The following is a 12,660-nucleotide window of genomic DNA, read 5'->3' as shown; positions in this document are numbered from 1 at the left end:
TTAGGTTAATTGAAGACTCTAAATTGCCCGTAGGTGTGAATGTGAGCGTGAGTGGTTGTCTGTCTATATATGTCAGCCCTGTGATAGGCTGGCGACCTGTCCAGGGTGTACCCTGCCTTCGCCCATTGACAGCTGGGATCGGCTCCAGCACCCCCACGACCCTTAACTGGATAAGCGGTTATGGCAAGTCAGATTTCATTGGCAATTGTGTTTGTTTAAAAATGTACAACAACTCCCATGATCCCACGGTACTTCTTGATGTTATCAAAGTCCGCCTTTGTGGCAAAAATGACTAACTGTGAGTTAAAGCTGCATGTTGTTAACTTTGAGGTCATCATAATCCTTATCTTTCAACAGCTGCTAGCTCTGCATGTTTCACAATTTCTAGCCCCAGTATTGAATGTTTTGCCAATAGTGCCTTTTGGCCTTCGCCATCTTGGTTTTAGATTGTTGCCATCATCAAGTATTTTTTTATGCTTCCCGCCAGCAAAAGCCGTCGCTGGAGTCATTATGTTTTTGGGTTGTGAAGATCATGTGTACCGTGCTTATCGTTAGATAATGTAGACAATGGAGCATACTAACACAAACATCTGTGTTTGTGCTGTATCATAGATGCTAAAGGGCCCAGATGCCTCACACCAGGGTGGAAAACACACACACATACACACATATTGTGAATATTGCTCTGTGATGGATGCTTGCAGTCAGTCCTCTGCCCGATTTACATCATTCCGGTGCATGTGAGGGAGCGAAAAGGGAGGGCTTATTAGTTTGTTCGTCTGTGTGTTTGGCAGGGAAGGGTGTGAAGACGCATTTGCAAAGTGTCTGTCGGCAGAATGATTTACAGGTTTTGGGAGAAGAAGGTCTGAGAGGATGACAGGAGGGAGATGGAGGACAGAACCCACGGTGATCATAGAGCTCTGAAAGGAAAGTGTCATTTATATTGACGTTGGTGCTGCTACCACTTGTACTTTGTGTAAAAAGAATTGTAGAGGCGTATGGTTTCACTTATTGTGCAAAACTACTATAATGAATGTGGAAGAACACAAAACCCTTTTACCTTTTCTCCACGCTCAACAACTCACTTGCCTGTTTGCGGAGGACGCAATATTTTGCTTTCCTCATAGCAGAACATGTTCTGATTAGAGTTGACCAAACAAATTTCTTGTATTACCACACCAGGGACGGCGGTTCAGTTTCTGTTTGTTACAGGCAGGAAGTCTGTTATAAAAAAACGTTCCTGTTCACAGGAAGCACACAGTTTTCACTGATTACATGCATACAGTCTCTTTTCAAAATAAACTTCCAACGTATCCATCAGGACTAACTAAGCATTCACACCAATCACACACCAATGGCATCTCCCTTCTGGATCAATTTGGGGTTAATTGTCTTGCCCTAGGACACATTGCCCCGTTGTTACGTAACTCACATTTCAATGTGAGTTACGTAGCAATCGTACTTATTCTATGTAACAAACATATTTATTTTAACCCAAACATTATCTGTTCCTAAACCTACCTAAGTCGTCTTGTTTTCCATATGTAAACCTTAAAAACTAAGTAAACCTACGTCGGAAGTTTATTTTGAAAATGCACAATGCATGTAAGGAGCTGGAACTGACACGCCCGTCCCTGAAACATCTAATATAGACTCTAGAGGTGTACATAGAGCGCCATAGTTTGAGGCGTAGGGCCACGGACCAAGAAACGTTTTCTAACAAATTGGGAGTGGGAATGTGATAACACCCTTTTACCTTTGTCATTCAGACAGAAAGTCACCAAACTCCTTGCGATAAGATAAGATAAGATAATCCTTTATTAGTCCCGCAGCGGGGAAATTTGCAGGCTTACAACAGCGTAGAGTAAAGTGCACACAAGAGACATACTATAAGAAGACAAGCTAAAAATAAAAAATAAAAATAAAATAAAACAAGTATTATAAATAAGCAATAAAAAAACAGTAGAAAAAACAACAATAACTGAAATATTATATTTACAGACAGAGAAAAAAACAACAACTATTTTAACTATTTTTAACTTTTTAACTATTATTGCACAGTGTAATGTGTAATGTATTGCACAGGTTTTTATTGGCATGTTATTATTGTCATGTGGTCATGTGGTCTGCTGGGAGCAGAGTTGGTTGTGCAACCTGACAGCAGCAGGAAGGAAGGACCTGCGGTACCTCTCCTTCACACACCGGGGTGAAGCAGCCGGTGGCTGAAGGAGCTGTACAGAGCTGCCAGGGTGTCCTGCATGGGGTGAGAGGTGTTGTTCATCAGGGATGACAGCTTGGCCATCATCCTCCTGTCTCCCATCACCTCCACCGTATCCAGTGGACACCCCAGCACACTGCTGGCCTTCCTGACAAGCTTGTTGAGTCTCTTCTTGTCTGCTGCTGAGATGCTGCTGCTCCAGCAGACCACTGCATAAAAGATGGCTGATGCCACCACAGAGTTGAAAAAGGTCTTCAGGAGTGCTCCCTCAGTCTCCTCAGCAGATACAGTCTGCTCTGACCCTTTTTATAAAGTGCATTTGAATGATTAGTCCAGTCCAGTTTATTGTTCAAGTGAACACCCAGGTACTTATAAGATTGCACAATCTCAATGTCCTGTCCCTGGATGTTCACTGGTTCCGGAGGACAGTGTTTATCCCGGCGGAAGTCCACCACCAGCTCTTTGGTTTTACCAGAGTTGATCTGGAGGCGGTTCCGCCGGCACCATCCTATGAAGTCCTGGTTCAGTTCCCTGTATTCCCTCTCATCGCCGGCGGAGATGAGGCCGACGATTGCAGAGTCGTCAGAGAACTTTTGCAGGTGGCAGGTAGCAGAGTTATATTTGAAGTCTGATGTGTAGATGGAGAAGAGGAATGGAGCCAGAACGGTTCCTTGTGGGGCCCCCGTGCTGCAGGACACCCGATCTGACTCACACTCCCTTATCCTCACATACTGTGGACGGTTGGTGAGGTAGTCCACTATCCATGCAGTGAGGTGGTGGTCCACCCCGGTCTGCTCCAGCTTGTCCCTCAGAAGCAAAGGCTGGATGGTGTTGAAGGCACTGGAGAAGTCGAAGAACATGACTCTCACAGTGCTTCCAGCCTTTTCCAGCCCCAATGTCAGTTCTTGTTTGTTTTTCTAAGGAGATCTATTACAACTGGGGCTCAGTGGAGAGCAGGGTCGTCCTCCAATCAGAGGATCGGCGGATCAATCCCCGGCTCCGGCAGTCCATGTCGATGTGTCCTTGGGCAAGACACTTAACCCCAAGTTGCTCTGATTGGCAGGTGGCATGCACCTTGCATGGTATCCCCTGTCACCAGTGTATGAATGGGAGTGAATGGGTTAATGATGATATGTAGTGTAAAAGCACTGTGAGTGGTCGTAGGACTAGAAAAGCTTCCCTGCTATACAAGTACAGTCCATTTACCATTACTTTGTTCAACACTGTGGACTACAAATTATTAATTATTTGTTTTCTTAGGAATTCTGCAGTAATGACAAGCTTCAGTTATCTCGAGAAATTATTTGTTCTGTAAATCATCCATCACCCCCCATTTCTTGCCTTTTTTGCGATCCTCCATTACTTTGTCCCAACTGCACTATGACGGTACATTTGTCGGCCAAACTTTGCAGTGAAATGCATGTGTGTCCTGATTTTCCCCCGAAATACCCACAATGAAGCATCTTATGCTCCCAAGCCCCATAGCATTAACAAAAACGGTCCCTTCTTTGGGTAAGCATGCTGATGTGAGGACATTTAGTTTGGTTTATGGACACTTCCAGAGAAATATCTTGGACGCTCCAGTGCTCAGAACCGGCAGAGCGACGCTAACAGCTGATCAGGTGATTTATTGAGGTAATGAAGTCTGTCTGACTGTTCTCTGAGCCATTGAGAAACAGGTATCAATACTGGGGGGCCTATTAGATTGATGTGAGTAATAAAGTGTGATTGAAAGACTGTGCCGCCAATTGGGCACTAAGGAAAACGGAGGGGATGGTCGTGTTGTAAACTATAGCATAAATCACCATGACCTAAGGACTTTTTTTTTTTTTTTTTTTTATCTACAAGTGGATTCCCTGGTAGTTCCAACAAGCCATTAAGGTCTCTGTGTTCCAGTAAAATTGCAAGTAATTGGGTACTGATGCCCTTGGAAGAGTTACATTTTTGTTGGTCACTGCATCACTGCAGCACCGTTGCATTCTCTGAAAGGATTGTGTCATTTCCATTCAAACACGCAAGCAATTGCATCATTTTGAGGGTTTGAGGTTTTTGTATCAACAGTATTTATACCCTGTTGTTGCAAACAATTACCAATAATTGCATTATTATGACAACTTAGTAAGGAAAAAGTAGAAACGTCAGAAAATGTGAGTGGTTGAGGGAACAGTTCAACTTGTGAATGTGTTCACAGTCTTTACTGTATTTACACAAGCCAAAGTCTTTAAATGCATCCAATTTTGAGTGCCAGGCATGCCCCGGTGTTCTGAATGTGAAATCTGAAAAAGGAGGGTGCCTAAATGGATTTGAGGTGTTACATCAAATGTTTCCCTTATTGACTAAACTGCAAACCCTGGGTTCTGTGGCCTTACTGGTGTTTGCACCCTTGATTGCAATTATTACAACTATCACTGTTAAGGCACTGCATGCAGACTACAATTTGAATTAGTTCTTAAGAATATAGTTGTACTGTTAAATATGTTACTTTACAAAGAGAAAGCCCAACATGCATCCTGTTTAAGTAGAAAGATGCAGGTGCAGGTGCAGCTCTGACTGTAAACTAAAAAAGACAGACGCTTCCACTCAGTATTCCCAGTTCATCATTGGGTCTGCCCATTGCTCCACTAACACCATTCAACGCCTGACCTCTGTGCCCCATGAAAATTGTCTACCTCACATCTTCCTACCATTCTCTATTCCCCCATGTATCTCCTTCACTCACTCCGTGTCCTTTCTTATCCATTATCAGCTGACCGTTCAGCCCACATGTCAGCTTGTCTGACACATGGCCTAAATATTAACATAGGTTGTGCAGTAACTGACAAAAGGTCAGAGCCAGTTCCCCTGAAGCGGCCAACATGTCCATCAATAGTTCATTTCCAGTGTCCTTCAGCATGCGTCAAAATCCCCGACCTGCTCATTGAGATTCCCTGTGAATGAAAGAGCTGCTGCAAACCTGAGCTGGAAACAATGTACATATAAAGGGAAACATTACAAGAATATGCAATTCAGCATATTTGATGTCAAACATACCTTCATTAGTGCTAACCTAAGCCAACATTTAGTTCCTTTTAATTGAACTGTGGTAGTGTGAGCAGTTGTGAACAAAGTAATTGTACTCTGGTCCGGAACAAAACAACTGGTCCAAGACTGCTTGTGAGAGATGTTCTCCGTCCATTTCCGTTCCAACCCTGGTGCAGTTTGATTGCACTGAGAACATAATCCAACTCAATTGCAGGAAGTGAACCAAAATATTATGGATAATGATTTTATGGGCTGCCTGTTCAGGCATCTATTGAGATAGACACAGCTAAACGGTTGACAAGTGGGAAAAGATTCTTTTGGCTTTTGCAAAATATAACAAAAAAAGCCTATTTCCAAATATGTGTAGCTGTTCTATTCCGGTACCCCCCATAGGACATCCTTTACATTTGTCCAACACTTGTTTGTTCTGGTTTGTAAAAAGTGCTATAACCTCAGTGGGCTGCAAGTAGGACCTTTAGACTCTTGTCATATCAAATGGTGGTTAAGCAAAATATGTCTGCGCATTTCTGTGCGATAGGTAGTTATCATTACATGATGGGAGTCCCCTCCAAGACGCTCTTCCAGTGGAGAAAATATAATGAATCACCCTCTAGAATGCTCTTCCAAGTGAGAAAACATAATAATGTGCTCTCTAAGATGCCTTTCCGGTGGAGAATCCTGGATGTGCCTGATGGGAATCCCTTCTAGTGGAGAAAAGATAATGAACTACCTTAAAGGGTACTCTTTACCTGCAGGTGGCTCATTGCATGTAGCCGGTGACCTTTTAATATTTTTTGCCCCTGCCCTGGCTGTGGCTAAATTGTAGAGCACGTCGTCCTTCAATCTGAAGATCAGTGGCTTGATTCCTCGGCTACTGCAGTCCATGGCAATGTGTCCTTGGCAAGACACACCCCAAAATTGCTTATGCAAGCTGTGCCTACGGTATGTGATCGGATGTGAATGTTAGTCTAATGGGCAGTTGGCACCTTCCATGGTAGTCCCTGCCATCAGTGTATGAATGGGTGTTAATGGGTTAATGCAGTGTAAAATTGCTTTGAGTGGTCGTAGTACTAGAAAGTCAATATACAAGTACAAGTCCATTTACCATTTACCATTTACCATATACCATCAGACAGCTTGAAGCCTACTGGTTGCTGTGCATGTATGAAAGGGTATTTAAATTAAGTCAATGTTGGACTCTTGTGGTCTCTCAGAGGTCAGCAGTGTCAAGATAGTAGTTGTTCAACGACGTAGCCAACATCAGACTGTACGTAAGAGCTCAGTACAGATTTAGTTCACCTCCATGAGTAAATCACTGGATTGATGTGGTTGTCTCAAATGCTGCTCTTGTGAATGCTGACCAAGCCTTTGTTATTTTTGGGGGGAGATCTTTGCATATAATTGTAGTCACAGGTATAAAGTCTGTAATTTAATCAGTGCCCATAAACCTGAGAGGCGCCCTCTTTTCATGTGTTGCATTCCTGCTGAGATCCAACGTCACAGTTAGTCATCCTGCCACCTTCCCTCCTTTCATTCCATTTTTTAAATCCTTTTATCCATGCTCTTATAGGTTGATGTCTTTTATTTCCTTTCTTCCTCTCTCATCATGTCCTCCTGCCGTTTCCATCAAATCCCCTCCTCCCCCAACACCACCTCACAGCCCAAAACACCCCCTTGTTTTCTGTCAGCTGTGAAGGTTGACTGTGTCGGTCGTATTAACTGCAGGCCGATGTGTTCACCAGAGAATACTGACGAGTCCACATCAGTGGCTCTCAACTGGTGTGTTTATATCTCAACAAGAAGGAGAAGAACAAGAAGCTAATGAGGATTACATAAAGGAGAGCAGAACACATGCACTGCAGAACAGGTTAACAGAAAACATGGAGAAACAGAAGCATCAAAATCAGTAAAACCAAACATTAATATTCAGCGCAGACAGTGAAATGTAAATGTGAATCAGTTGGTCCCTGGCTTACAGCTTTATGTCGGTGAACCAATGAGGCAGACACTTAAACAAAATGCATCATCTGATGCTGTTGCCTTTCCTCTTTCAAATGTTTGTCTTTGATATGTTTTCACATTTGATTGGTTTCTTTTTACTCTCATGTGACATTTCAATCATCATAGATACCAAATAGAGATAACATCAATTTAGAAGAGAATTCAAAAGAAATATAAATGATAATAAATACAAAGACTGTAAGAAATAATCAAATTTGTATCAACAATAAGAATTCTGTCTAAAACTTTAAATAATATATATATTGACCATTTAAAAAAAGTACCATCATGCCATCAAAAACAATACATCAATGGCTGATTGTTAATATAGACACCAATGATTAATTATGACTATTTATCTTTCATTTATTGGCACTCTTTTGACATTTCTTGTTGGTTATTAGCCAAATCAGGCTATGTTCACAATGCAAGCGTTAGAGCTCAATTCTGATTTACTGATCTGATTTTTTTGTTTGACTGTTCACATTATCTTTTTAATGTGGTTAATATCAGAGTCCAGTTTGAACTGGTCACGGTTACGAACTGACCAACATGTGCAAGAGTCAATAACAAAGACGTCACACACAGGACACTGTCGTTGGGTGGTAAACATGGTAGCTTGACCATTGTAAGGCAAATATGAATTACAGTGCATTACTTTTAAAAGGTAAAGCTACGAACAGTGTGTGAGAACAGCCCAAAAAGAGTGGACAGTTTAGATTTATGTGAAACATCATGGGTATAGATGAATAAGTACAAATGGAGAATAAATTACATAATGAGAAGTGAGATGTTGCTAATGTCATAATGGCCCCAAACAAACCAATGAATTTAAGGTAATACGTGCTTTGTGGACTGGGTCTCATTGAGTTGGACCAATCTCCACCCTGCTCTTTACTAAGTCAATATGTTCCCAGAGTACTCGTTGTGGGGCTTCCAGAGCAAAGACATGCAGCTCAGGTGGATTTGGGTCTGAAAGTCTCTCTAGGTGAGACAGGGAGTGTGTTTGTGTGTGTGGGCTGTGAGATGGACTGGCAGCTTGGCCGTGCTGTTTACCTGCCGTCTCAGGTCTCCTGTGAGTTCAGCTCCCGGCAGACTGCACTATGTGGACTACAAAGCAGACTCCACCTCATAGTGCTGCTCCTGACCTGCTGGCGTGTACTAGACTAAATAAGAAAATCCACATGTCCATGGAAGCTCTTAAATAATCTTCCAGTTTGTGCTAGATTTTGTCAGGTCTTGGTGCTAAATATTTATATATTTTTAACATTTATACATTAATATGTATTTTTTATATTTTTATATATTCTGTTTTCAACAAGGACAATCATCAGCCAAATACATAAATAAATAAAAACCCATTTTACACAGCTACATTTTTTATCTAATGAAATACAGAGACATAAATATAGTCAAATAATAAGATACACTTTTAACTACACTCAATCTCTCAATATTCACAAAAAATATATACAGAGTGGGTTTTTAGGAGTCGGGTTTTTTTTTAGAAAACAAATATAGGTATGTGAACGCTATTTTGTGCATACATCTATCAAATAACACACTGGAATAAACTGTCAACTTGTCCATGGTGTTATTTAAATGACATCATAGATGAATTGTCACTTTCTTAGACATCTTGTATCTCATTTATCCACTGACATGATATTGCAGTGTGTTCAACAGCAGATCATGCAATTGAATGACCGTCAAATTCTGTGTATTCTAAAAAATCCTCTCCTCCAGTCCACTAAACCACTGCTCTACTTCTAAAGCTCCTCTTTTGCCTTTAAACCGCCTGCTGTATCTCTGAACCTCACCCTCTGCATCTCAAACCACTGATGTTACCATTAAAGCTCTTCCTCCACCTGGTAGAGCTCTGTATCTATCTCATAAAGTTCCGCCAGACTCTCCACATCTAAACTTCCATCACTCCGTTTAAAGGCGAGCTTCGATATTCATCAGTTTTTGCCATCCTTCTGGTCGATAAGAAAACACTTAACTCACTTCATTGCTGAGACCCGGGGATGCGGCCCTCTGACTGATAAGGATGATGGCCGAAGCTATGAATATAAAACTTCGGTTCATTTTTCTACTTCTAAGCATCCTGTATCTCTAACCTTTGTCCTCTGCCCCAATCTCCTGCCTCAACATCTGAACCATAGACTGTTTATAAGAAGTCGATGTAGTCACCGTGTCCATTGGTTTCTGGACTACAGTTTTGAACCCTCAAATTCAGCATTTTGCCGACGGCATCTTGGTTTGTGGCCATCACCATCCTGTTTTTTTTGCAACCAGAAGGGTTGCAGGTTGGAGCAAATCACAACTGATAACCTGTATTAGACAGTTTTTGAGAAAATCTAAATGATAGAATTACCTTTCATGAACTGAAGACACACAGTGAAAGTAGTAGTAATAGTTCTAAGAAGAATACACGGACAGCTCCAAGACTGGATAACGTTAGCCACCTGTCAATCACAAGGTGGCCACGCCCTAAAGCATCACATTTTTTATGGTCTATTTGACTCTAAATGGGACCATGTTCTACTTACTGAACATCATGCTTTATTGAAGAAGTCTAGAAACTAGTCATTTAGACCATTAACTCATGTTTACAATGTTAACTGAGGTAATGAATTAAATAATAAGTAGGGTAATTTTCTCATAGACTTCTATACAACCAGATGAGTCGCCCCCTGATGGCCATTAGAAATAATGCTAGTTTAAGGTACTTCAGCATGAGCTTCACCTTTCAGAAACAGAGTTTGCCTCCTGGTATAATACCTTTTTTCTGCCCTAACTCCATACTTTTTTTTTTATTAGATTTGTTTTTAGCTGTTTCAAACTTTCTGTAACCCCTCTCTGTCAAACCAAACCAACTGAACAAAGAACTGGCCCCTGTGATCAGTAGTGTGAAGTGAAGCACTGTTATAAAGTAAGGGCAGTACAGAACTCTCAGTGGAGCCCACTCACATCAGAGAATGTGACATGAGCTGACTCTCCGTTGAGTTTCGTTTGCAGAAAATCAGTTTTCCAGAATATCCAGAAATTGGACAAACAATACTTTATTTTTGTTGTTTTGGACAGGAATGGCAGTTTGGAGATTGGTCTATATTTGATGTATTTTTCAGCTGCAGGGAAATGGGGGCCTGTTTAAAGTAGCCTGTCACAAGAGAGCTGTTCATAATTGAATCGAGGGCCGGGTGTAGGTCTTTCTTCATCTTTACATCAATTAGTCATCTGCATTTGGGAGTTAATCTATTTACTGTCACAAAGTGTCTTAATCTACGCTCTAATACGTTTTCAAAGAATGGAATGGAAAATTTGAGGACTCTATAGCTGAATTAATCTGAATGACAAGATGGTATTCATCATCTTCTGTTCATTCTGATTACAATTTTGATTATCACACCCTAATATGTCTGTTGGGATATGATGACGATTAGTTGACTGGCTAACTACCCAGCAGTTTTGCTGACTCACTTACTGAATAATTGATACACATTAGAGATAGCATGATTTAGTGACTGGATGACTGACAGTCTGGCTGCATACATATTTTGCTGACCAGTTCAATAACTAGCAACTTTGATTCTGGATTGCTGACGGATAACGTTGCAACTGATTGACTGTCGGTCCTACACTATCATTCTTCTTCACTCCACTTCCCATTCTTCCTCTTCATAGTCCCTCCATCCCTCATCTTCAATTACAAACCAGGATTTCTATTAGAAAATAAACGTTATCTCAAAGAAATAATTAACACTGCATTACAGAAACATTTGATAATATAATTTATGTTTAGGAAAAAAATACATAACTGCGTAATTTTGAATGACTGAAGGTTTGCTTTGATATAACGTAACTTACATAGCCATTGCAATTTAACAAAGTCAACATTGACTTTAAACTATGACATAAACAACGGTCTCCCGTTTATAGCTCATCCATCCATTTGTCCCCAACCTGTTCCCCATGGGGACTTTGATTAAAATGTATTTTTGTTGAACTTGGGAATTTGTGTGTGCACCATAACAAAGGTTGATATTCCATTGCCATTATTTCTTTTCCATCACCATGTAATATGCTTTTAAGAGGCTGCGGTCATTTCACGTATTTTTGTTGGACCAGGCCACGTAAATATTAAGCTAGAATTTATGAAGTTTTGGCTTTTGTTTGCCTACAGGTATTAAGTCTGTGATTCTGTCCTTTCAGGGCCGGTAGCAGTGATAAGTGGTGAGGAAGACTCCGCCAGCCCCCTTCATCATGTGAATCATGGGATTATCAGCCCCTGTTCAATGGATGCCGGGCCGGATGCCGTGGTGATCGGAATGACCAGGATCCCTGTCATTGAGAACCCACAGTACTTCAGACATGGACACAACTGTAACAAACCCGCCACGTGTAAGTACATATTTTTGGATGGACCCACATACTGTGCCGGTGTTGTAATATGTAGTATGTTTATGGATCTTTTTTTAATTTTCACAAATTTCATGCCTTCTTGCCGGCAATAGCTGTGGCCCGAGGCTTTATGTATTGAGAAAAAAGATAAATTGTTGGCGTGTTGTGTTTGTGCCGTACTCTATTCATTTCGGCAGTCAAAAGTTGTACCCCTCAGACGACACAATATGTCTTGTTTTTGTCCTGTTATGCCTGTTCAACGTTATTTATGTGTCATATCCAGTGTTAATGATGTTTCATAATGCAACCAACCTCCATGAACATACACAAAAACTAAAAAACAGTTACTGAATGGTCCAGGTATTAGGATTTGGCGGCATCTAGCGGCGAGGTTGCATATTGCAACCAACTGAAGCTTCTCCCATGTGCAAAGCATGTAGGGGAACTGTGGTGGCCATCGCAAAACGTGAATTGCCCTATCTAGAGCCGTTGTTTGGTTTGTCCGTTTGGGATACTGTAGAAACAGGTCGACCGCCTTTAAGAAGAGGATTGGATCCGTATGTAGATATAAACTGCTCATTCTAAAGTACTAACACACAATGACTATTATTTTCAGTTGGTTTTACACTACAGAAAAAATACTTAATAACGATATATTTCTTGTTTGCAAATAGATCCCCCTTAAACGTTACACATTGTACCTTTAAATGGCGAGTACCTTTTAGTACCTTACCTTCCTATCTTAGTATCTTACCCCCTCTGGTCAGTTGTTTTCCCCACCCATCTGCTGTAATCCTGGCATCAGATAAGCTTTTGAAGGAGAAAGGCAGTGCAAAAGCAGGTTAAATCAAGGCAGTATGACCTGTACAGTACAGTAAATCCAGGGATCAACACAGCAAAGTACTTGGAGCAGGTGACAATGCATATGCCAACTAGATCCCTCATCCCAACTCATGATATTGTGCAGATTGGGCAGAAGCCTACAGGGTCACTATAATGAAGCCGGGGGCAGCCTT

At 41.2% G+C, this 12,660-nt stretch overlaps 1 protein-coding gene across 1 annotated transcript in view; it reads left to right on the top strand.

Annotated features, from left to right (window-relative positions):
- LOC129108280 (NT-3 growth factor receptor-like) overlaps positions 1-12,660 on the top strand; it is a 156,936-nt gene that overhangs the window by 100,318 nt on the left and 43,958 nt on the right. Inside the window, exon 12 of the mRNA XM_054620015.1 lies at positions 11,456-11,644. Coding sequence (XP_054475990.1) covers positions 11,456-11,644 — 189 coding nt within the window. The remainder of the gene's footprint in view (positions 1-11,455; positions 11,645-12,660) is intronic.

This window comes from Anoplopoma fimbria, chromosome 19 (assembly GCF_027596085.1).
Source record: "Anoplopoma fimbria isolate UVic2021 breed Golden Eagle Sablefish chromosome 19, Afim_UVic_2022, whole genome shotgun sequence".
In the NCBI taxonomy this organism is placed as follows: Eukaryota; Metazoa; Chordata; class Actinopteri; order Perciformes; family Anoplopomatidae; genus Anoplopoma; species Anoplopoma fimbria.
Note: the sequence above shows the minus strand (reverse complement) of the source record. Positions and strands in the feature narration are given on the sequence as shown.